We start from the raw sequence: 22275 nt of genomic DNA, 5'->3' as shown, positions 1-22275 counted from the left end.
ACTGAGACTTTATCCCCAAAGCTTGGGGGAGCCACTAATGGATTTTACACAGGGGAGCAATATGACACATGTCCAAAATATCACACTGTAAGATGAGGATAATAGTTACCTGGCAAGATTGTTGCAAAGAGTATAGATAATATTTATTTACTTATGTCTTTTTGAAATGTAAATGTTCATAATATTTCTCTTTAAAAATATTTTTAAAATTTCAATAGTTTTTGGGGTACAAGTGGTTTTTGGTTACACGGATGAATTGTGTAAGGGTGAAGTCTGAGATTTTAGTGTACTTGTCACCAGAGGAGTATACATTGTATCCAGTATGTAGTTTTTTATCCCTTACTCCTCTCCCAGCTTCCCCGTTCTCCAAAGTTGATTATATCCTTCTGTATGTAGGTATATATCATTCTGTATATACAGTCCATTATGTCATTCTTATATAGTGGGAGCTAAGCTATGGGTACGCAGATGCATACATAAGCTCAATATACCCATAGCTTAGCTCCCACTATATGAGACAACATATGGTATTTGGTTTTCCATTCCTGAGTTACTTCACTTAGAATATATAGATATTTTTTCTTTTTTTTTTTTAAATAGAGATGGGGGTCTTGCTATGTTGCCCAGTTTGGTCTCAAACTCATAGGCTCTGGGATTACAGGTATGAGCCACCATGCCCAGCCTAGAGATGATATTTAAAGTGATGATTACCATGCTTAAAAATGGCCAAGCCAGGGCCAGGTGCAGTGGCTCACACCTGTAATCCCAGCACTTTGGGAGGCTGAGGTGGGCAGATCACCTGAGGTCAGGAGTTTGAGACCAGCCTGGCCAACATGGTGAAATCCCGTCTCTACTAAAAATACAAAAATTAGCTGGGCGTGGTGGCACTCGCCTGTAATCCCAGCTACTCAGGAGGCTGAGGTGGGAGAACTGCTTGAACCCGGGAGGCGGAGGTTGCAGTGAGCTGAGATGGCGTCACTGCACTCCAACCTGGGTGACAGAGTGAGACTCTGTCTAAAAAAAAAAAAAAAAAAGGCCAAACCAAAAAATACATCCTCATTCTATTTCAAATACTGTTGAAAACTTAGCATTGAGGCTGGGCGCGGTGGCTCACGTCTGTAATCCCAGCACTTTGGGAGGCCAAGACGGGCGGATCACTTGAGGTTGGGAGTTCCAGACCAGCCTGACCAACATGGAGAAACCCTGCCTCTACTAAAAGTACAAAAAATTAGCCGGGCGTGGTGGCACATGCCTGTAATCCCAGCTACTCGGGAGGCTGAGGCAGGAGAATCTCTTGAACCCGGGAGGCGGAGGTTGCAGTGAGCCAGGACTGTGCCACTGCACTCCAGCCTGGGCAACAAGAGCGACAACTCCGTCTCAAACAAACCAAAACAAAACAAACCAAAAACAAAAACTTAGAGTTGAGGCGTCCAATAGTAGGTGCGATTATGGAAAATTTTTACCTGAGTCTTAGATTTGCATTAAGGTACTCCCTAGATCTGCAATAAAGTGGAATCTAAATTGCAGGTCAGTCTCGGGACTCTCTGGACCATTCAGGTTTCCTCCAAATGGGAACATTTCAAACCGAGATGGAGTTTTCCAGATCATTCTGGAACGAAAAGAACCCCAATAGCCACCATGAAACCTTTTCTCTATCTGAGAAGCAGGGAATGAAGGGGTCCATAACCCCCCAGAATTCAGTTTTATATTAGGCTTGTGTAGCTCAATAAATGTTTTCGGTCTAAAAACCATTCCTAAAGAATGCTTCTGCTGGGTCACAAGGGGGCAGGATAAGGAAGAAATACTTCATTGCAACATAAAATATCAAATTAATGTTTTCTACGTGAAAGTCAAGACAGCGAGGGGACAACTGGGAAAAACAAGTTCACCTCAGGCTACCAAATCATTGCAAGATTTCTTTAGTGCTATAAGTCACTGGGCCATGCAGTGTATTTCACTTTCTGACTGATTTCAAGGACCCCTCACACCATTTATTTAGTCTAGTGATTTAGAACTTTTAAGGCAATACAAACATTATTTGGAAAACACAATAGTTGAAAAACATATCCCTCCATTTAAAATAATAAAATTTATCTCACTATCAGAAAGTGCTAATTTTGTGTTAAAGGCAGAGAATATCTCAAATTAGAGGAAAATGAAAAACATCTGAAAATATGTCATTTTATCAACTACATTTGGAAGCAACATCTATTAAAGCTTTTTGCCTGTTTATTCTTATCAGCCAATTTTAAGGCTTTAATCCTTAAAATACATTTTCATGAAAACTCTAGTTGTTGACATTTTTCCAGGTAATGACTTTTCAACAATTTAGAATAGTTTTCTTTATACAGAGGTTAAATAAACATATTCATGCATGTATTTGCATAGAAAACTTTAAAAAGAATGTATAAGAAACGATTAACAGTAGTGTCCTTGGCCTGGGATTGTCAGGTGGAGAGTGGGAGAGGGATTTAACTTTTTCACTTTAGATCCTTTGGTACAATCTGATATTTTTGTTTTTTATTTACTTATTTTTTTGAGACAGAGTCTCACTCTCACCCAGGCTGGAGTGCAGTGGCGTGATCTCAGCTCACTGCAACCTCTGCCTCCTGGGTTCAAGGGATTCTCCTGCCTCAGCCTCCCCAGTAACTGGGACTACAGGCACGTGCCACCATGCCTAGTAAATTTTTGTGTTTTTAGTGGGGGGGGGGGGGGTTTCACTATGTTGGCCAGGCTGGTCTCGAACTCCTGACCTCGTGATCCACCCACCTCGGCCTCCCAAAGTGCTGGGATTACAGGCATGAGGCACGGCGCCCTGCTCAATCTGATATTTTTAAATGTACATGAGCATGAATTGTTTTAATAATTAAAAGGACTGGCTGAGGTTCACACCTGTAATCCCAGCACTTTTGGCTGAGGCGGGTGGATCATGAGATCCGGAATTTGAGACCACCTTGGCCAACATAGTGAAACCCCTCTCTACTAAAAACACAAAAATTAACTGGGGAAGGTGGCACGTGCCTGTAGTCCCAGTTACTCAGGCGGCTGAGGCAGGAGAACTGCTTGAACCTGGGAGGTGGAGGTTGCAGTGAGCCGAGACCACGCCATTGCACTCCAGCCTGGGTGACAGAATGAGACTTTGTCTCAAAAGAAAAAAAAAAAAAAAAAAAAATTAAAAGGACTAAATGAAAGGAATATTTTTCTAACTTTTGCATGCATAATTTTGATAACTTTTAAATACCTATACAATTTCTCCCCTTTAAGGCCTTATTTTGTCAAATCATAGTATACCCACACATTAATATGTTCTATATACAACTCTAGTCAAAAATGTACAAATGACCTTGAAATCATAATGCAATCTGTTTACTTCAAGGGCAGATGTGTCTGAAACCATAGTACAATACACATGTGTAATAATCCAGAAAAGTTCAAAAAGAAAAGAAGTGATAGCAGATATTTTTGTATGTACAAATTCAGACATGGAATTATTTTACGTTGCTCTATTTTTTTCTATTTCTGTATATTTAGCTTTTGATTATTAATAATTAAATTACTTTTTGTAGCACATTATAAAATTGATAAAGTTTTTTCATTTTTAAAACGTACCAGGTGTGCAAAATAACTTATTTTTCCTAATTTTAAATCTCTTGAAAATTCCTGAGTCTTTTCAAAACATTCTTAATGAAGATAGGTAGTGTTAATTATGTGTCATTTAAAAAATCCATGTCCACAACAGCTGTATTTTACTCCTTAACCTTAGGAAAATTATTTAATCTCATTAAGCTTCAGTTTCCTCATCTTTTAAATGGGAAGAACAAGAAGACTAGTTCATAAGGCTGTTAAGAGGATAAGAGGATCAACTGTGACGATGCATGTAAAATACTTAATGTAGTCTGTGGTGCATAATAAGTACTCAGTAAATATTATCTATGATTTTGCTTGCATTTTCACTATCGTTTCACTAATGTTAACATTTCTCAACATAATCTCTAGCTTTTGAAATACACTGCTTGAAAATTGCTTTAGTAGAGCACATTCTTCCCAGTTCTTACGGGAAGAAATGTGTTTAGCTCCCATAACAATTAACCCTCTCTTTTTTGCTATGTAACACAAATAAAATCAAATGTGAAGTATATTTAAATTTCTATATTTAATATGCATGAGTTAGCTAACATTTATTTAACTTATTTACTTACTTTATTTACTTATTAGCTAAGTTAGCTATCCTTAACAACAAATACATAGTTGAAATGGTTGTGCCTTAAGATAATTCTGAAACGATTGCATGTTGTCAGAAAAGGGTTCCAACAATTAAATTTATGAAGCACTGTTTTCCCACAGAATGAAAGTAAGCTCATATTTTCACACTGCAATGTATAATGGTAGATTTAAAAATAGCCTCAAAGTGCAACTTTTGAAAAAACTGATTGGATTAATACATTGAAAATAGCTTAGATAAATAAAACATACACTAACTTAAATACAACATTTGAGGATAGATCTCGTGAATTAGCCTGAAATCAGTTGCCTTAATTTCAATAAGAGAATTACTGAGGCAGAAGGTAAATTGTTAGTGTTTTCTGAAGCTATAATAAGAAGTGAGCTGTACAGTACCTTGATCAAGTTGTGTCCCACAATGTAGACAGCTGCTAAATTTCCCTTCTCTCCAGGGGCATGCATACCTGTCCCATACCCATGCCAAGCCACTAGATATGGGTTGTGAATTGTAATCCAATATTTGACACGGTCCCCAAATGTCTGGAAACAGTATGTGGCATAGTCATTGAAGATATCTATTATGGTATCATTTTTCCATCCCCCATATTTTTCCTGTAGGGCCAAAGGCAAATCCCAGTGGTATAAAGTAACTATAGGTTCAATGTTTCTAAGCACTAGAGAGTCCAGAAGAGCATTGTAGTACTGGAGACCTTTTGCGTTGGCAACCGTTACTATTCCATCGGGGAAAAGCCTTGGCCAGGAAATTGAAAATTGATAAAAAGAAACTCCTATAAAATCCAGGGCTGATAAGTCTTTTTCCAGAAAAATGTAACTGTCACTGGAACCATTCGTGCTGCTGACATTTTTAAGGTGTGTGTGGACGAAATGATCCCATATAGAAGGTCCTTTTCCATCCTTCTTCCAACTCCCTTCCACTTGCAATGCTCCAGTCCCAACACCCCAGAAAAAGTTTTTAGGGAAAGTGTCATAGAGAAACAGCTGACTTTCATTTACCGGAGTAAAATTAGGATTTTTAGACCATATAGCTCTCCCATCTCCAGATAATCCAGTAACAGCTCGTAGCAGAATAAGTGCTGACAGGATGACAGATCTTTGCAGTCCCCCGTTGGACATTGTATTCCTATAGCGTATGGTTATTTCATTAGTGCTGAAGAAAATCCATTCATTCCCTGGAGATCCTGCCGCACAGCCTGGCTTCATTTGCCACCAACTGCTGGACTGTCTTATCAAAGCTTCAGTAAAAGCTTGTGATTGTAAAGCTCTGTCAATGATTAGCTTGAACTGGGAGACTGAGGATGGGTCATAGAGAGCAACGTAATTTGAGGGAGGTGGCCCTATTGCAGGCACCAATGCGTCTCCTTCTCTTTCATTATGGGAAAAATTAGATGAGAATGCATTGGTGACAAGAGTTTAAAAGTGTAACTAACACCTATGTAAACACTGAATTACAATCATATTATTTTCTGTGTAGCCTTTCATATTGACCCAAACCTTTTCTGAATGTTTTGAACATTATTGAATAAGGTATATACCTTTTCTATTTTTACAATTTTTGTGTGGTAATTTTATAATCTCACCTATCAAGAAAAATAACATATACAAGTATATAGCATTCCTACATACCAATAGTAAGGAATTAGAAAACACAATCAGAAATGACACTTCTCCACAAAATTCTAACACCCCTAAGAACAATCTTAATAAATGTTACCTATTTTAAGAAAATTGTATCGGTAGACCTGAAAGAAGACTTCAATGAGAAAATATAGCACTTTGTGGATGGAAAAATGGAATACTTTTCAATTTAATATGCTTAACTAAAGTCCTCTAATCTCTAATTTTATTTTTTAATTTTATTTATTTAACTAAAATTCTCCAATCTCTAATTTTTTAATAATTCATTCATTTTTAACAAGAGTCTCGCTTTGTAGCCCAGGCTGGAGTGCAGTGGTGTCATCACAGCTCACTGCAGCCTCAACTTCCCAGGCTTAAGCAATCCTCCCACCTCAGCCTCCTGAGTAGCTGGGACAACAGGCACGTGTCACCATGCCCAGCTGATTTTTGATTTTTTGGTAGAGGTGGGGTCTAGCTACGTCCCCCGGGCTGGTCTTGAACTCCTGGGTTCAAACAGCCCTTCTGCCTTGGCCTCCTAAAGTGCTTGAGATTATAGGTGTAAGCCACCATGCCTGGTCTAATCCCAAATTTTAGTTCAAGAAAATTATTATGAGAGGCCAGGCACAGTGGTTCATGGCTATAATCCCATCACTTTGGGAGGCCAATGCAGGAAGATCACTTGAAGTCAGGAGTTCGAGACCAGCCTAGCCAACATGTTGAAACCCTGTCTCTACTAAAAATACAGTTATCTGGGCAAGGTGGCAGGCGCCTGTAATCCCAGCTACTTGGGAGGCTGAGGCAGGAGAATCTCTTGAACCTGGGAGGTGGAGGTTGTAGTGAGCTGAGATCGCACCACTGCACTTCAGCCTGGGCAACAGACCAAGACTCGATCTCAAAATAAAAAAAAAAAAAGAAAATTGTTATGAAAGTTCACTTGAAGAATAGGCAATATTTGTTTTTAAAAAGGAAAGAAAAAAATCCTGAAAAAGAAAATAGCAAAGGCATAGACTACCTTCAGCATGATTTGGAATAAAGATAAACATACAGAAAGAAATACATGCACCTCCAGAAAGAAATATTGTGCCGAATCGATAGCCTCCAAATAACCTGTAAAAAATTTAATGTTTTACAGCCTGGGGAACATAGTGAGGCCCGATCCCAACAAAAAAAATTAAAAACCAACTGGGTGTGGTCGTGCATACTGTAGTCCCAGCACTTTAGAAGGCCAAGGTGGGAGGATTGCTTTGAGCCCAGGAGGTCGAGGCTGCAGTGAGCCATGATTGCACCACTGCACTCCAGCCTGGGTGACAGAATGAGACTCTGTTTCAAAAAAAAAAAAGAAAAAAAAAATTAACGTTTTAAATATTTGAAGTATCACATATGAATGAGAGGCAGAGTGGTTAATAGACTGGTCTCTGTGCCAGATGAGGTGGCTCACACCTATAATCCCAGCTACTCAGGAGGCTAAGTGGGGAGGGCTGCTTGAGGCCAGGAGTTTGAGACCAGCCTGGGCAATATAGTGAGACTATCCTCATCTCTTAAAAAAAATGACTGGGGCCAGACACAGTGGTTTGCACCTGTAATCCCAGCACTTTGGGAGACCGAGGCAGGAGGATCACCTGAGGTCAGGAGTTCGAGACCAGCCTGACCAATATGGTGAAACCCTGTCTCTACTAAAAATACAAAATTAGCTGTGCATGGTGGTGCATGCCTGTAATCCCAGTTACTTGGGAGGCTGAGGCAGATGAATTGCCTGAACCCGGGAGGTGGAGGTTGCAGTGAGCTGAGATCGCGCCATTGCACTCAAGACTGGGCAACAAGAGCAAAACTCTGTCTCAAAAAAAAAAAAAAAAAAAAAGATTGAGCCTCTAGAGGCAGACTGCCTGAGTTTAAATATAGCTGTGTGACTTGCCCTCAGTTTCCTCTTAACTAAGAAAAAGCATAATAATAATATGCACTTCATGGATTATTGTAAGAATTAAACGAGTTAATACGCTGAACCAAATGGTTTTCTCTGGAATAAAGAAACAAATGAACCAGTACATGTAAGACACTTGGAACAGAGACTGACACATAGTAAATGCTCAATAAACATTATTTTTATGTGAAAGGGAAAGATTATTCAGGAAGTGATGCTAGGATTTAGCATAAAAGACAATTTGTTCTGGCTCCTGCCCACATTTTTAGCTTCACTTCTCTCAATTGACTAAGTGGTACACAGCCTGCTCACTTGCACCACTGTACCTTGGTATGTGGTATGTGTGCTCTCTACAGAGTATGTTTCTCCCTTCATCTAGCTCATGTCTTTTTTTTTTTTTTTTGAGACTGAGTCTTGCTCTGTCGCCTAGGCTGGAGTGCAGCGGCCCAATCTCCGCACCCTGCAATGCAAGCTCCGCCTCCCGGGTTCACATCATTCTCCTGCTTCAGCCTCCTGAGTAGCTGGGACTACAGGCGTCCGCCACCACACCCGGCTAATGTATTTTTAGTAGAGACGGGGTTTCATCATATTAGCCAGGATGGTTTCGATCTCCTAACCTCATGATCCGCCCGTCTTGGCCTCCCAAAGCGCTGGGATTAGAGGCGTGAGCCACCGCGCCCGGAAGTCTTTTTTTTTTTTTTTTTTTTAAACTTTTAAGTTCAGGGGCACATGTGCAAGTTTGTTACATAGGTAAACTTGTGTTATGGGTGTTTGCTGTATGGATTATTTTATCAGGCAGGTATTAAGCCTAGTATTCATTAGTTATTTTTCAAGATCCTCTCCTTCTTCCGACCCTCCACTCTCTGAGAGGCCCCAGTGTGTTGTTCCCCTCTATGTGTCCAGGTGTTCTCATCATTTAGCTCCCACTTATAAGTAAGAACCTGCGGGATTTGGTTTTCTGTTCCTGCGCTAGTAAGGCCTTTCTGACTCCCTGTGACTCCCTAGCCTGATTGGATTTAGATGGATCTTCTCTATTTTCCCATGGCAGCCCATGTTTTCTCTATTATGACACATAATAAATCAGCAATTCACATAATAAATGTATTTGTATCCTCTGTTTGAGTGTAAGTTTTCTTTCTCTCTCTTTCTCTTTTTTGAAAACCAAAACAGGGACCATGACTGGTTCCCTGTTGATCATGGCCCAGTACGGTACTTGACATATAGTAGTTACTGAAGTATATATTGAATGAATGAGAGTATCTATAGTAGGCTGGGCATGAGGGCCCACACCTGTAATCCCCGCACTTTGGGAGGCTGAGGCAGGAGGATCGCTTGAGTTCAGGTGTTCAAGACTAGCCTGGGCAACACAGTGAGAACTCATCTCTACTAAGGAAAAAAAGTACCTATGGTAGACTATGTATACCTCTATTACTGCATTTATCACATAATCCTGGAGTTGTCTCCTCCACCACACTTTAGAATATCTCTTATCTAGATTTTTATCATTGCTTATCAGAGTAAATGATTAATAATTATCTATTGAATGAGTGGAGTTGGCACAATACTATTTATAAAAATAAAATTTTAATGTAATAACTTAGACACTCACAAATATATTTAATTCAAAAATGTATAACCACAGAAATGGTTAAGATGGTAAATTTCATATTACTTGATTTTACCACAATTTGAAAAATATAGCCACAGAAAACTAAAAGAAAACAAAAGTAAATATTAAATTATGTAAATGTGTAGACTATATATGTTATTCTATTTACATATGATATAGAAATAATTTATAATTAAAATATAAAAAAATAAAATTGAAATGCAAATAACAAACTTAGAAAATGTCAGAGCAAATCTAGAAGGCAAATGGCCAAAGTAAAGCAAATGGCTGTAATTCATGCAAATCAATGAGAAAGCCACTAAATCTCTAACAGATAAATGGCCAAAAAGCGTGAATAAAAAAATACACAAAAGAGGCCGGGCGCGGTGGCTCAAGCCTGTAATCCTAGCACTTTGGGAGGCCGAGACGGGCGGATCACGAGGTCAGGAGATCGAGACCATCCTGGCTAACACGGTGAAACCCCGTTTCTACTAAAAATACAAAAAACTAGCCGGGCGAGGTGGCGGGCGCCTGTAGTCCCAGCTACTCGGGAGGCTGAGGCAGGAGAATGGCGTGAACCCGGGAGGCGGAGCTTGCAGTGAGCTGAGATGCGGCCACCGCACTCCAGCCTGGGTGACAGAGCAAGACTCCGTCTCAAAAAAAATAAAATAAATACACAAAAGAGGAAATGCAACTAATGAAAAATATGGCTAATAAAAAATTAAACCATAAGTAATTAGAAATATACATAAAAAGAGGCATATAATATTTAATCTTTTTTTTTTTTTTTTTTTTTTTGAGACGGAGTCTCGATCTGTTGCCCAGGCTGGAGTGCTGTGGCGTGATCTCGGCTCACTGCAACCTCTACCACCTGGGTTCAAGTGATTCTCCTGCCTCAGCCTTCCGAGTAGCTGGAATTACAGGCATGCACCACCACGCCTGGCTAATTTTTGTACTTTTAGTAGAGACGGGGTTTCACCATGTTGGCCAGGCTGGTCTCGAACTCCTGACCTCAGGTGATCCGCCTGCCTTGGCCTCCCAAAGTGCTCGGCTTACAGGCGTGAACCACCATGCCTGGCCAATATTTTATTTTATAAAATTAGCAAAAATAAAAATAAGTGATGAAAACCAATGTAGATTGTTGATTGCAATGTAAGTCTGTACAATACTCATGAAAAGAGTGTGTGTGTGTGTATATATATATATATATTATTTATTTATTTATTTATTTTGGAGACGTAGTCTTGCTTTGTCGCCCAGGCTGGAGTTCAGTGACGCGACCTCGGCTCACTGCAAGCTCCGCCTTCCGGGTTCACGCCGTTCTCCTGCCTCAGCCTCCCGAGTAGCTGGAACTACAGGCGCCTGCCACCACGCCCAGCTAACTTTCTTTTGTATTTTCAGTAGAGACGGGGTTTCACTGTATTAGCCAGGATGGTCTCGATTTCCTGACCTTGTGATCTGCCCACCTCGGCCTCCCAAAGTGCTGGAATTACAGGCGTGAACCACCGCGCCCGGCCTTCTTTTTTATTATTTTAAAGATAGAGTCTTGCTCTGTCGCCCAGGCTGGAATGCAGGGTGCGATCTCAGCTCACTGCAACCTCTGGCTCCTGGGTTCAACCGATTCTCCTGCCTCAGCCTCTCGAGTAGCTGGGATTATTTAAACGCGCACCATCACAGCTGGCTATTTTTGTTTGTTTTTGAGACAGTCTTGCTCTGTCACCCAGGCTGGAATGCAGTGGTGTGATCTTGGCTCACTGCAACCTCCGCCTCCCAGGTTCAAGCGATTCTGCTGCCTCAGCCTCCTGAGTAGCTGGTATTACAGGTGCCCACCACCATGCCCAGCTAATTTTTGTACTTTTAGTAGAGATGGGGTTTCACCATGTTGGCCAGGCTGGTTTTGAACACCTGACCTCAAGTGATCCACCTGCTTCGGCCCGCAAAGTACTGGGATTACAGGCCTGCGCCACTGCGCCCGACCACATGGAAAGTAACTTTCCAATATACCATGAACCTAAAGTTTTTGATTCAAGAATTTTCGAAATACATTGTAATGAATCGTTTCTAAATATATAAAGTCCTCCATGCAAAAATATTTTATAGCAATACTATTTATAACAGAGGAAAATTATAAATAACTTAAAGATCCATTCATAGGGAAATAATTACCTAAGGCATGGAATATTCATTTGAATATTCATGAAATGTTAACATTTTCATTTCATTCATTAACATTTTCAGAGAATATATAGTAGCATTAAAATTCTTAAAATAAAAAACCATCAGGACAATAATCGCATATAGAAATTATAAGAAAAGGCCGGGCGCGGTGGCTCAAGCCTGTAATCCCAGCACTTTGGGAGGCTGAGACGGGCGGATCACGAGGTCAGGAGATCGAGACCATCCTGGCTAACACTGTGAAACCCCGTCTCTACTAAAAAATACAAAAAACTAGCCGGGCGAGGTGGCGGGCGCCTGTAGTCCCAGCTACTCGGGAGGCTGAGGCAGGAGAATGGCGTAAACCTGGGAGGTGGAGCTTGCAGTGAGCTGAGATCCGGCCACTGCACTCCAGCCTGGGCGACAGAGCAAGACTCCGTCTCGAAAAAAAAAAAAGAAATTATAAGAAAATACCCACATTTTGCCATATTGTGTTTGGACAGTGAACTAAGGGTTATAGTTATTTTTCTTTTGTATATTTAATTTGATTTTTTAACTTTTAATAACAAAAATGGGCCGGTGTGGTGGTTCATGTCTGTAATCACAGCACTTTGGGAAAGTGAGGCAGACAGATCATCTGAGGTTGGGAGTTCGAGACCAGCCTGGCCAACATGGTGAGACCCCATCTCTACTAAAAACACAAAAATTAGCCAGGCATGGTGGTGTGCACCTGTAGTCCCAGCTACTTGGGAGGCTGAGGCAGGAGAATCGCTTGAACACTAGAGGCAGAGGTTGCAGTGAGCTGAGATCGCGCCACTGCACTCTAGCCTGGACAACAGAGCGAGACTGTGTCTGAAAACAGCAGCAGCAACAACAACAACAATAAAACCCAAAAATGAACATTAAAAGAATACAAATAGTTGATATTAGATGTAAAAGTTTCTTGAAACCCAGGTGTACACTTATAGTCCTAGCTACTTGGGAGCCTTAGGCAAGAGGATTGCATGAGCATGAGCCAGGAGTTCGAGGCTTTAGTGCAGTATAATTGCGCTTGTGACTCGCCACGGCACTCCAGCCTGGACAACACAGTAAGACCTTGCCTCTTAAAAAAAAAAAAAAAGTCTATTTGAGAAGCTAGATAGTTTCCCACTAAGATTAGGAATAAGTCAAGGATGTCTGTTCTCATCACCTCTATTCAACATTATACTGGAAGTTGTAGCTAATGCAGTAAAACAACAACAACAAAAAGAAATAAAACATATAGACAGGGGAGCAACGAACAAAACTGTGTTTGTTTACAGACGATAATGATTGTCTATGTAAAAACTTCTAAAGAACCAACCAAAGAATCCTGGCACTAATAAGTGATTACAGCAAGGATGGAAGATATAATATATATGTATATATATATATTTTTGTAAAAACAAAATGTGTTTTTTTTAAATTAAAAAATATGAAGTCTGCCACCAAACTCTTGAAGCAACCCTTTTTTCTAATCCCCTTCTTGTGTCAAAGAATGTGTTGCAGTTGATTACTTTGTGGTGGTTTCCAAATGGGCAGGCAGCAAGTTCTCTTGGATTTCAGCTTCTACAGTTATCCAAAATCAGTGTCAGCTGAGCTATGCTCCCTCTGAAGGCTCTGAGGGAGAACCCTTCCTTAACTCTTCTGGTGGCTGTTGACATTCTTTGGCTTGTGGCAACATGATTTTAATTTCTGCTTGTTTCACGTGGCTCTGTCGCCCAGGCTGGAGTGCAATGGCACGATCTTGGCTCACTGCAACCTTCACCTTCCAGGTTCACACCATTCTTCTGCCTCAGCCTCCCGAGTAGCTGGGACTATGGGTGCATGCCACCACACCTGGCTAACTTTTTGTATTTTTAGTAGAGACGGGGTTTCACTGTGTTAACCAGGATGGTCTCGAACTCCTGACCTCCTGATCTGCCTGCCTCACCCTCCCAAAGTGCTGGGATTACAGGTGTGAGCCACCACGCCTGGCCCTTTTTTTTGTTATGTTTTTAGATGAAGTCTTGCTCTGTTGCCCCGGCTGGAGTGCAAGCGATTCTCCTGCCACAGCCTCCCGAATCGTTGGGACTCAGGCATGAGCCACCACACCTGGCTAATTTTTTGTATTTTTAGTAGAGATAGGGCTTCACCATGTTGGCCAGGCTAGTCTCCAACTCCTGACCCCAAGTGATCTGCCTGCCTTGGCCTTCCAAAGTGCTGGGATTACAGGCGTGAACCACCGTGGCTCACATAGCCTCCTTTGTGTCCTTTCCTCTTCTTGTTTTTTTTTTTTTTTCCAGAGACACAGTATAATTCTTGCCCAAGTTGAAGACAAATAAAGAACGCTTCACAAATCTGTGTGTCATCCTTGCACAGAGGCTATGCTAATCTTCTCTGTATCATTCCAATTTTAGTAAATGTGTTTCCGAAGTGAGCACAAGATACAGGATTAATACACAAGAGTCAATTGTTTTCTTACATGCCAGCAATGAACAACTGAAATCTGAAATTAAAAAGACAAAATCCAGCCTGGATAACATGGTGAGACCCTATCTCTACAAAAAAAAAAAAAAAAAAAAAAATTAGCTGGACATGGTGGTGCACACTTGTGGTCCCATCTACCAGGTAGGCTAAAGTGGGAGGATCACTTGAGCCTGGGAAGTTGAGGCTGCAGTGAGCCATGACTGTGCCACTACACTCCAGCCTGGGTGACAGAGTGAGACTGTCTCAAAAAAGGGAAAAAAAGAAGTTTCTCAACAAAGGCTAAGTTTTAAAATGTGTACTCTAGCTGGGCAGGGTGGCTCACGCCTGTAATCCCAGCACTTTGGGAGGCCAAGGCTAGCGGATCATGAGGTCAGGAGTTCAAGACTAACCTGGCCAATATGGTGAAACCCCATCTCTACTAAAAATACAAAAATAAGCCAAGCATGGTGGCATGCACCTGTAGTCCTAGCTACTCAGGAGGCTGAGGCAGAAGAATCGTTTGAACCAGGAAGGCAGAGGTTGCAGTGAGCAGAGATGGTGCCACTGCACTCCAGCCTAGGCAGCACAGCAAGACTCCATCTCAAAAAAAAAAAAAAGGGTACTCTAGGATTGAAGTACCTTTTTCTTAAAAAATAAAAGGAATAAAAATAAATATGTACTGAATATTTATTTGCTAGTGAACAATAATGTATCACTAAATGATTTCAGATTTCATGAGAAAATATAAGAAATGAATATTTGTCAGAGCAAGTTCATTAAGCTGATTAAATAAGAACATATGTAGATAACAATAACGTAATTTCACATCCATTATGATGACTATTTTTTTAGAAAACCCAGAAAATAATAAGTGTTGGAAAAGATGAGGAGAAATTAGAATATTTGTACCATGCTGGTGGGAATATAAAATGGTGCAGCCATTGTGGAAGAGGGTATGGTAGTTCCTAAAAAAATTAAACAGAATTATCATATGATCCAGTAGTTCTCCTTCTGGGTAAGTACCCCAAAGAATGGAAAGCAGGGACTTCGCCAGGAGCATGTCTCATGTCTGTAATCTCAGCACTTTGAGAGACTGAGGTGGGAGGATCGCTTTAGCCCAGGAATTGGAGACCAGCTTGCTCAACATAGCAAGACTCTGTCTCTATCAAAAATTTAAAAAACGTCCAGGCGTGGTGGCTCACACCTGTAATCCCAACACTTTGGGAGGCTGAGGCAGGCAGATCACTTGAGACCAGCCTGGGCAACATGACCAAACCCTGTCTCTATCAAAAATACAAAAATTAGCTGGGCATGGTGGTGCACGCCTGTAATCCTTATTCGGGAGGCTGAGGCACAAGAATTGCTTGAACCCAGGAGGTAGAGGCTGCATTGAGCTGAGATCGTTCCACTGCACTCCAGTCTGGGTGACAGAATGAGACTCTGTCTCAAAAATAAATAAATAAATAAATAAATAAATAAATAAATAAATAAATAAAATAAAAAGAAAGGGATTCAAACAGAAATTTTTGCACTCATGTTCATAGCAGTATTATTCATAGTAGCCAAAAGGTGGAAACAACCTAAAATATCCAATGACTGATGATTAGATAAACACAACGTGGTATACATATAAAATAAATATTTTTTAGCCTTAAAAAGGAATGAAATTCTGACACATTCTACAACATGGATCAACCTTGAAGACATTATGCTAAGTCAAATAAAACAGACACAAAAGGACAAACACTGTATGATTCTGCTTATGTGACGTACCTAGAGGGTCAAATTCATAAAGACAGAAATTAGGATGCTTGTTGCCAGGCGCTGGAGGGAGGAGGGAATGGGCAGTAGAGTTAGTGTTGAATGGGTAGAGTTTCAGTTTGAAAGAATAAAAAAATTTTACTGATAAATAGTACTGATGATTGCACAACAATATGAATGTGCTTAATGCCACTGACCTGTATACCTAAAAATAGCTAAATAATAACTTTTGTGTTACGATTTTTTTTTTTTTTGAGATAGAGTCTTGCTCTGTCGCCCAGGCCGGAGTGCAGTGGCGCGATCTCGGCTCACTGCAATCTCTGCCTCCCAGGTTCATGCGATTATCCTACCTCAGCCTCCTAAGTAGCTGGGATTACAGGCGTGTGCCACCATGCCCAGTTAATTTTTTGTATTTTTAGTAGAGACGAGGTTTCACTGTGTTAGCCAGGCTGGTCTTGAACTCCTGATCTCATTATCCACCCACCTTGGCCTCCCAAAGTGCTGGAATTACTGGTGTGAGCCACCACACCCGGCCTGTGTTATGAATATTTTACCATAATAAAACATTTCTTTTTAAAAAAATAAATGAGGCCAGGTGGGGTGGCTCATGCCTGTAATCCCAGCACTTTGGGAGGCAGTGGCTCATGCCTGTAATCCCAACTACTCAGAAGGCTGAGGCAGGAGAATTGCTTGAACCCAGGAGGTGGAGGTTGCAGTGAGCCCAGATTGCACCATTGCACTCCAGCCTGGGTTGACAGAGTGAGACCCTGCCTCAATCAATCAATCAATCAATAAGAAAAACCTGCATATGAAGACATATTTATGATGGTGATGACTTAATACTGTGGCTTAGTCTGGGCGTGGTGGCTCACACCTGTAATTCCAGCACTTTGGGAGGCCATGTGGGTGGATCACTTGAGCTCAGGAGTTTGAGACCAGCCTGGGCAACATGGTGAAATCTACAAAAAATACAAAATCTACAAAAAATACAAAAATTACCTGGAGGCCAGGTATGTTGGCTCACGCCTGTAATCGCAGCATTTTGTGAGGCCAAGGGGGGTGGATCACTTGAGTCCAGGAGCTCAAGACCAGCCTGGCCAACATGGTGAAACCCTGTCTCTACCGAAAATACAAAAATTATTGGGTGTGGTGGCACATACCTGTAATCCCAGCTACTTGAGAGGCTGAGGTAGGAGGATCGCTGGAGCCCTGGAGGTCAAGGCTGCAATGAGCCATGATCACACCACTGAACTCCAGCCTGGGTGACAAAGTAACTGTTTCTGAGACTGTGTCTCAAAAAAAAAAAAAAGAAGAAATAAAGAAGGAAAAAGAAAAAATTACTCTGGCTTACAGAATTCTCAAATATTTATGAAAACAGATGATGAATTTATGAAATATTTACTACAATTTAGTGAATCAGGATAGGGACTTCATCTTTTCTAAATGATTATTAAATATTTATTGAATATTTTACTATATTGAGGGCTACAATGGACTGAGTGCTTGTGTTCCTGGCAAACTCATATACTGAAATCCTAACCCTCAATGTGATAGTATTAGGAGATGGGTCTTTGGGCGGGTAATTAGGTCATCAGCATGGAGCCTTCATGAATGGATTAGTGCCCTTATAAAAGGGACCCAGGCCGGGCGAGGTGGCTCACGCCTGTAATCCTAGCACTTTGGGAGGCCGAGGCAGGTGGATCACAAGGTCAGGAGTTCAAGACCAGCCTGGCCAACATGGTGAAACCCCGTCTCTACTAAAAATACAAAAATTAACTGGTGGGCACCTGTAATCCCAGCTACTTGGGAGGCTGAGGCAGGAGGTTGAACCCAGGAGGCAGAGGTTGCAGTGAGCTGAGATCATGCCACTGTATTCCAGCCTGGGCTACAGAGCAAGATTCCATCTCAAAAAAAAAAAAAAAAAAAGGACTCCAGAGAGGGTTCTCTCACTTCTTTTTCTTTGCTTTTTTTTTTTTTTTTTTTTTTTTTTTGAGACAGGGTCTCACTCTGTCACTCAGGCTGGAGTGCAGTGGCATGATCTTGGCTCAGGGCAAACTCCACCTCCTGGGTTCAAGTGATTCTCCTGCCTTAGCCACTGGAGTAGCTGGGATTATATGTGCCAGCCACCACGCCAGGCTAATTTCTGTTGGCCAGGCTGGTCTCAAACTCCTGACCTCAAGTGATCCGCCCGCGTTGTCCTGCCAAAGTGCTGGGATTACAGGCGTGAGCCACCACACCCAGCCAGAATTTACATTTTACGAAGAAAACATGATGAAAATTATAAAAGTCTAAGAATACAAAATAGTATCTCCCAAGTATTAAATGAGTGGGGCAGACCTACATACTCTAGGAATTCTATATTCAAAGCACTACTTCATAGTGCTTTGTACAATGACAGAATTTTGCAGCTGGAAGGGATCTTGGACATCATCTAGTTCTTTTTTTTTTTTTTTTCTTAACTTTTTTAATTAAAAATTATTTTATCTTCAGAAATGAGGTCTTGCTATGTCGCCCACGCTGGACTTGAACTCCTGAGCTCAAGTGATCCTCCTGCTTCAGCCTCCTGAATATCTTGGACTACAGGCACATGCCACTGTGCTGGCTTGATTTTCTTTTTTAAAAATTTCAGTTGATACACAATAGTTGTACATACTTATGGAGTACAGAATAATAGTTCAATATATGTATATAATGTGTTATAATCAAATCAGGGTAATTAGCATACCCATCACCTCATTTATCATTTCTTTATGCTGGGAACCTCCAAAATCCTCCTTTCTAGCTATTTGAAAATAGACAATAAATTATTTTAGCTATAGTCACCCTCCATTTCTATAGAACACTAGAACTTATTCCTCCTACCTAGCTATAGTTCTGTATACTTTAACCAATCTCTCCCTCTCTCTTCTGCCCACTACCCTTCTCAGTCTCTGGTAACCACTATTCTACTTTCTGCTACTGTGAGATGAAAAAAAAAATTTTTAGCTCCCACATATGAGTGAGAACATGTGGCATTTGTCTTTTGGTGCCTGACTTATTTCACTTAACATAATGACCTTCAGACTCATCCATATTGCTGAGAATGACAGGATTTAATTCTTTTTATGGTTGCATAGTATTTCATGTTACATGTACCACATTTTCTTTATCTACTCATCTTCTGATGGACACCTAGGTTGATTCTGTATCTTAGAAGGAGTTTTTTATATATAGATAGATAGATATAGATGATTAAATCTGTTGTTTGATGTACATGTTGCAAATATTTTCTCCCAATAACTTGTTTTTTAACAGCTTTATTGAGTTATAATCCCCAAACCAAACAGTTCATCCACTGACAGTGTTAAATTGAATGTTTTTTACTATATTCACAGAGTTGCACTACCATCACCAATCAATTATTATTATTATTGAACATTATTAACTGTTTTAATATTAACAGAATTTAAACAGAACATTATTAACTGTTTTAATATTTTACATGTGCAAAAGTTTTTTTTAGTTTTGTGCAATCAAATATCTCCATATTTATACTTTATGTAATATGCAGATATCATCTTTCATCTCATCAATTTTATTTTTATTTTTAAAATTTTTTTTTGAGATGAAGTCTTGCTCTGTCACCCAGGCCGGAGTGCAGTGGCGCCATCTCAGCTCACTGCAACCTCCGCCTCCTGGGTTCAAGCGATTCTTGTGCCTCAGCCTCCCGAGTATCTGGGATTACTGGCATGTGCTACCATGCCAAGTTAGTTTTGCTTTTTAGTAGAGAAAGGGTTTCACCATGTTGGCCAGGCTGGTCTTGAACTCTTGACCTCAAGTTATCCACCTGCCTTGGCCTCCCAGAGTGCTGGGATTGTAGGCGTGACCCACCACGCTCGGCCTCAACTCATCAATTTTAGATTTTGTCAATTGATTTCCTATTATTGTAGATAAAGATTTGGCTTTCTTATACAACCATTTCATATTGGTAAAAAAAAAAAATCTACCTTTGTAGTTAAATCAATATTTAGACTCTAAATTATGTTTATATAAGCATTATTCAATGCTAAGTATTATAATGTACTTTGTCTCATTTTTTACTTTTTGTTTGTCCTATAGTTTAATAATTGTCCTTTTTTTTTTTTTTTTTTTTTGAGACGGAGTCTTGCTCTGTCGCCCGGGCTGGAGTGCAGTGGCCGGATCTCAGCTCACTGCAAGCTCCGTCTCCCGGGTTCACGCCATTCTCCTGCCTCAGCCTCCGGAGTAGCTGGGACTACAGGCGCCCACCACCTCGCCCGGCTAGATTTTTGTATTTTTTTAGTAGAGATGGGGTTTCACCGTGTTAGCCAGGATGGTCTCAATCTCCTGACCTCATGATCCGCCCGTCTTGGCCTCCCAAAGTGCTGGGATTACAGGCTTGAGCCACTGCGCCCAGCCTTGTTTTTGTTTTTTAATTGAGACAGAGTCTCACTGTGTCTTCCAGGCTAGAGTGCAGTGGTGCAATCTCGGCTCACTGTACCTTCACCTCCCGGGTTCAAGTGATTCTCCTGCTTCAGCTTCCTGAGTAGCTAGGATTACAGGTGTGCACCACCATGCCTGGCTAATTTTTGTATTTTTAGTAGAGACGGGGTTTTGCCATGTTGGCCAGGCTGGTCTCGAACTCCTCATCTCAAGTGATCCACTTGCCTCAGGCTCCCAAAGTGCTGGGATTACAGGTGTGAGCCACTGCACACGGCCAATTACCTTGTTTTTTGATTTGCTTAGTCATATTTACATCTATTGCTAAATCTTCCCATACCTGCCAATAGCTCTTGGGACAATTTCCCACAAGGTCCATCTCCTCAATACAATATTCGTTTTAATTATCTCCTGGAGATCTTTGTTCCCCTCTATCTAGTAATGTCCTATGCCTGCTCTCAGTTGCCTATTCGTCCTCTTGAGACTTCCCTTTGCTGGCATGTTAGGAATTCCTTTTACCATCCTCCTAATCTGAATTCTGTTCTTTGAATGATTTCATTTTTCTTGGTTTAGTGTGTCATTTTCATGGAGCGTATGTCCCAGTAGCTTTGTCCAGAGGGTATAGTGGCGACAAGTATTACTGTGCCTGTCCCTTGAGTGACACTGTTGTAGTCCAGACAGTTTGCCCTCTCCCCTTAATGCACAGCTGTGATTTGGGGATTCCCTTCCTTTTTCTCCTGTGCTGGCTTGCCTGTTTTCTGTTTTCCATATCTGCCTCTTCTTTGTTTACCCCATATTTTGATAAAGCATATTTTCCAGTAGCTTCCTGAGAAAAATTGCAGAGGAAACACATTAAAAAAAATGTATTTTTTGGCCAGGTGCGGTGGCTCATGCCTGTAATCCCACCACTTTGGGAGGCCAAGGTGGGCGAATCACGAGGTCAGGAGTTCAAGACCAGCCTGACCAACATGGTGAAACCCCATCTCTACTAAAAATACAAAAATTAGCTGGGTGTGGTGGTGCGCACTGTAATCCCAGCTACTCAGGAGGCCGAGGCAGAAGAATCACTTGAACCCGGGAGGTGGAGGTTGCAGTGAGCCGAGATCACGCCACTGCATTGCAGCCTGGGCAACAGAGTCAGACTCAGTCTCAAAAAAAACAAAAAAATGTATTTTTCTTCCCACACGTGTGTTTGTTTGTTTGGCTGGGTTTAGGGTTCTAGATTGTGGATCATTTTCATATAAACCTTTGAGGGAAACAGAGATGCTTCCTGGGTGGTGGAGGCTGAAGGGTTCTCTCTGGTATGCCTGAGAGTTTTCAGGAGCCAGTTCCACATCCCATGGAATGTCTCCAGATTCATGAGTGCGCAGAAGCTGTGGCAGTGGCAGTGACAGTAGCAACAGCAGTTGTACCTTCTAAGTGTGACCTTAAAGCCAGAAGTCTAGTGATGGTGCCTGGCATTGTTCCTTCTGTTCCTGCCCCCCACCCCACCATATTAAGTACCAAATTTCCCGAAAACAAAACAAAACAAAAACAAAACACTTTGTTGAATGAAATACCTGGCGTGATTTCTGTTTCCTGTGCTGAAGGTCAACAGATAATGTTCGGTTTGTGATTACGTCCTTAAATATGTACATGTGGCTATTCCATATTCTGAATTGTTAATGATTTGGACTCTAAATCTGTTTTGTCTGTTTGTTTCTGCTGAGTCTCATGGTGCTGGTGCTTGGTCGTATTTATTGTGAGTAGATTTTGCAGTGGTGGAGGTGGTGGTGATATGTACAGATCACAGTAGAGAAATAATGAGGAGTGAGCAAAAAGCCTTGAAGTAGAAGCACGTTGGGTACCTTCAGGAAGTAAGAGGTCAGTGTGGCTGCAGTGGCATGAGCGAATGGCAGGCAGTAAGTTTGGAGAGGTAACGGGCTGGATGGTACAGGGATAAGGGAAGGAATTTGACTTAGACTCTTAGTGAGAAGAAGAGCACTGGAGAGTTTTCAGCCGAAAGAGTGATATGATCTAACTTATATTTTATTTATTTATACATATTTTTTGAGATGGAGTCTTGCTCTGTCAC

The 22275-nt window shown here is 41.1% G+C and overlaps 1 protein-coding gene and 1 non-coding gene across 3 annotated transcripts in view; both read right to left on the bottom strand.

Annotated features, from left to right (window-relative positions):
• Positions 1–5533, bottom strand: part of KLB (klotho beta) — a 39512-nt gene extending 33979 nt beyond the window's left edge. The window contains exon 1 of one of the 2 annotated variants that reach the window (XM_010384446.1): positions 4618–5533. In XM_010384446.1, coding sequence (XP_010382748.1) covers positions 4618–5442 — 825 coding nt within the window. In that variant the 5' untranslated portion in view covers positions 5443–5533. The remainder of the gene's footprint in view (positions 1–4617) is intronic. The other variant, XM_010384454.1, reaches the window with a different exon arrangement.
• An 8338-nt stretch (positions 5534–13871) lies between these two features.
• LOC115895783 lies at positions 13872–13978 on the bottom strand. Its single transcript, XR_004055893.1, has one exon. It is a non-coding gene; the product is annotated as a U6 spliceosomal RNA (small nuclear RNA).
• Between the last annotated feature and the right edge of the window lie 8297 nt (positions 13979–22275).

The sequence above is a fragment of the Rhinopithecus roxellana genome, chromosome 2 (assembly GCF_007565055.1).
Source record: "Rhinopithecus roxellana isolate Shanxi Qingling chromosome 2, ASM756505v1, whole genome shotgun sequence".
NCBI classification, from domain to species: Eukaryota; Metazoa; Chordata; class Mammalia; order Primates; family Cercopithecidae; genus Rhinopithecus; species Rhinopithecus roxellana.
Note: the sequence above shows the minus strand (reverse complement) of the source record. Positions and strands in the feature narration are given on the sequence as shown.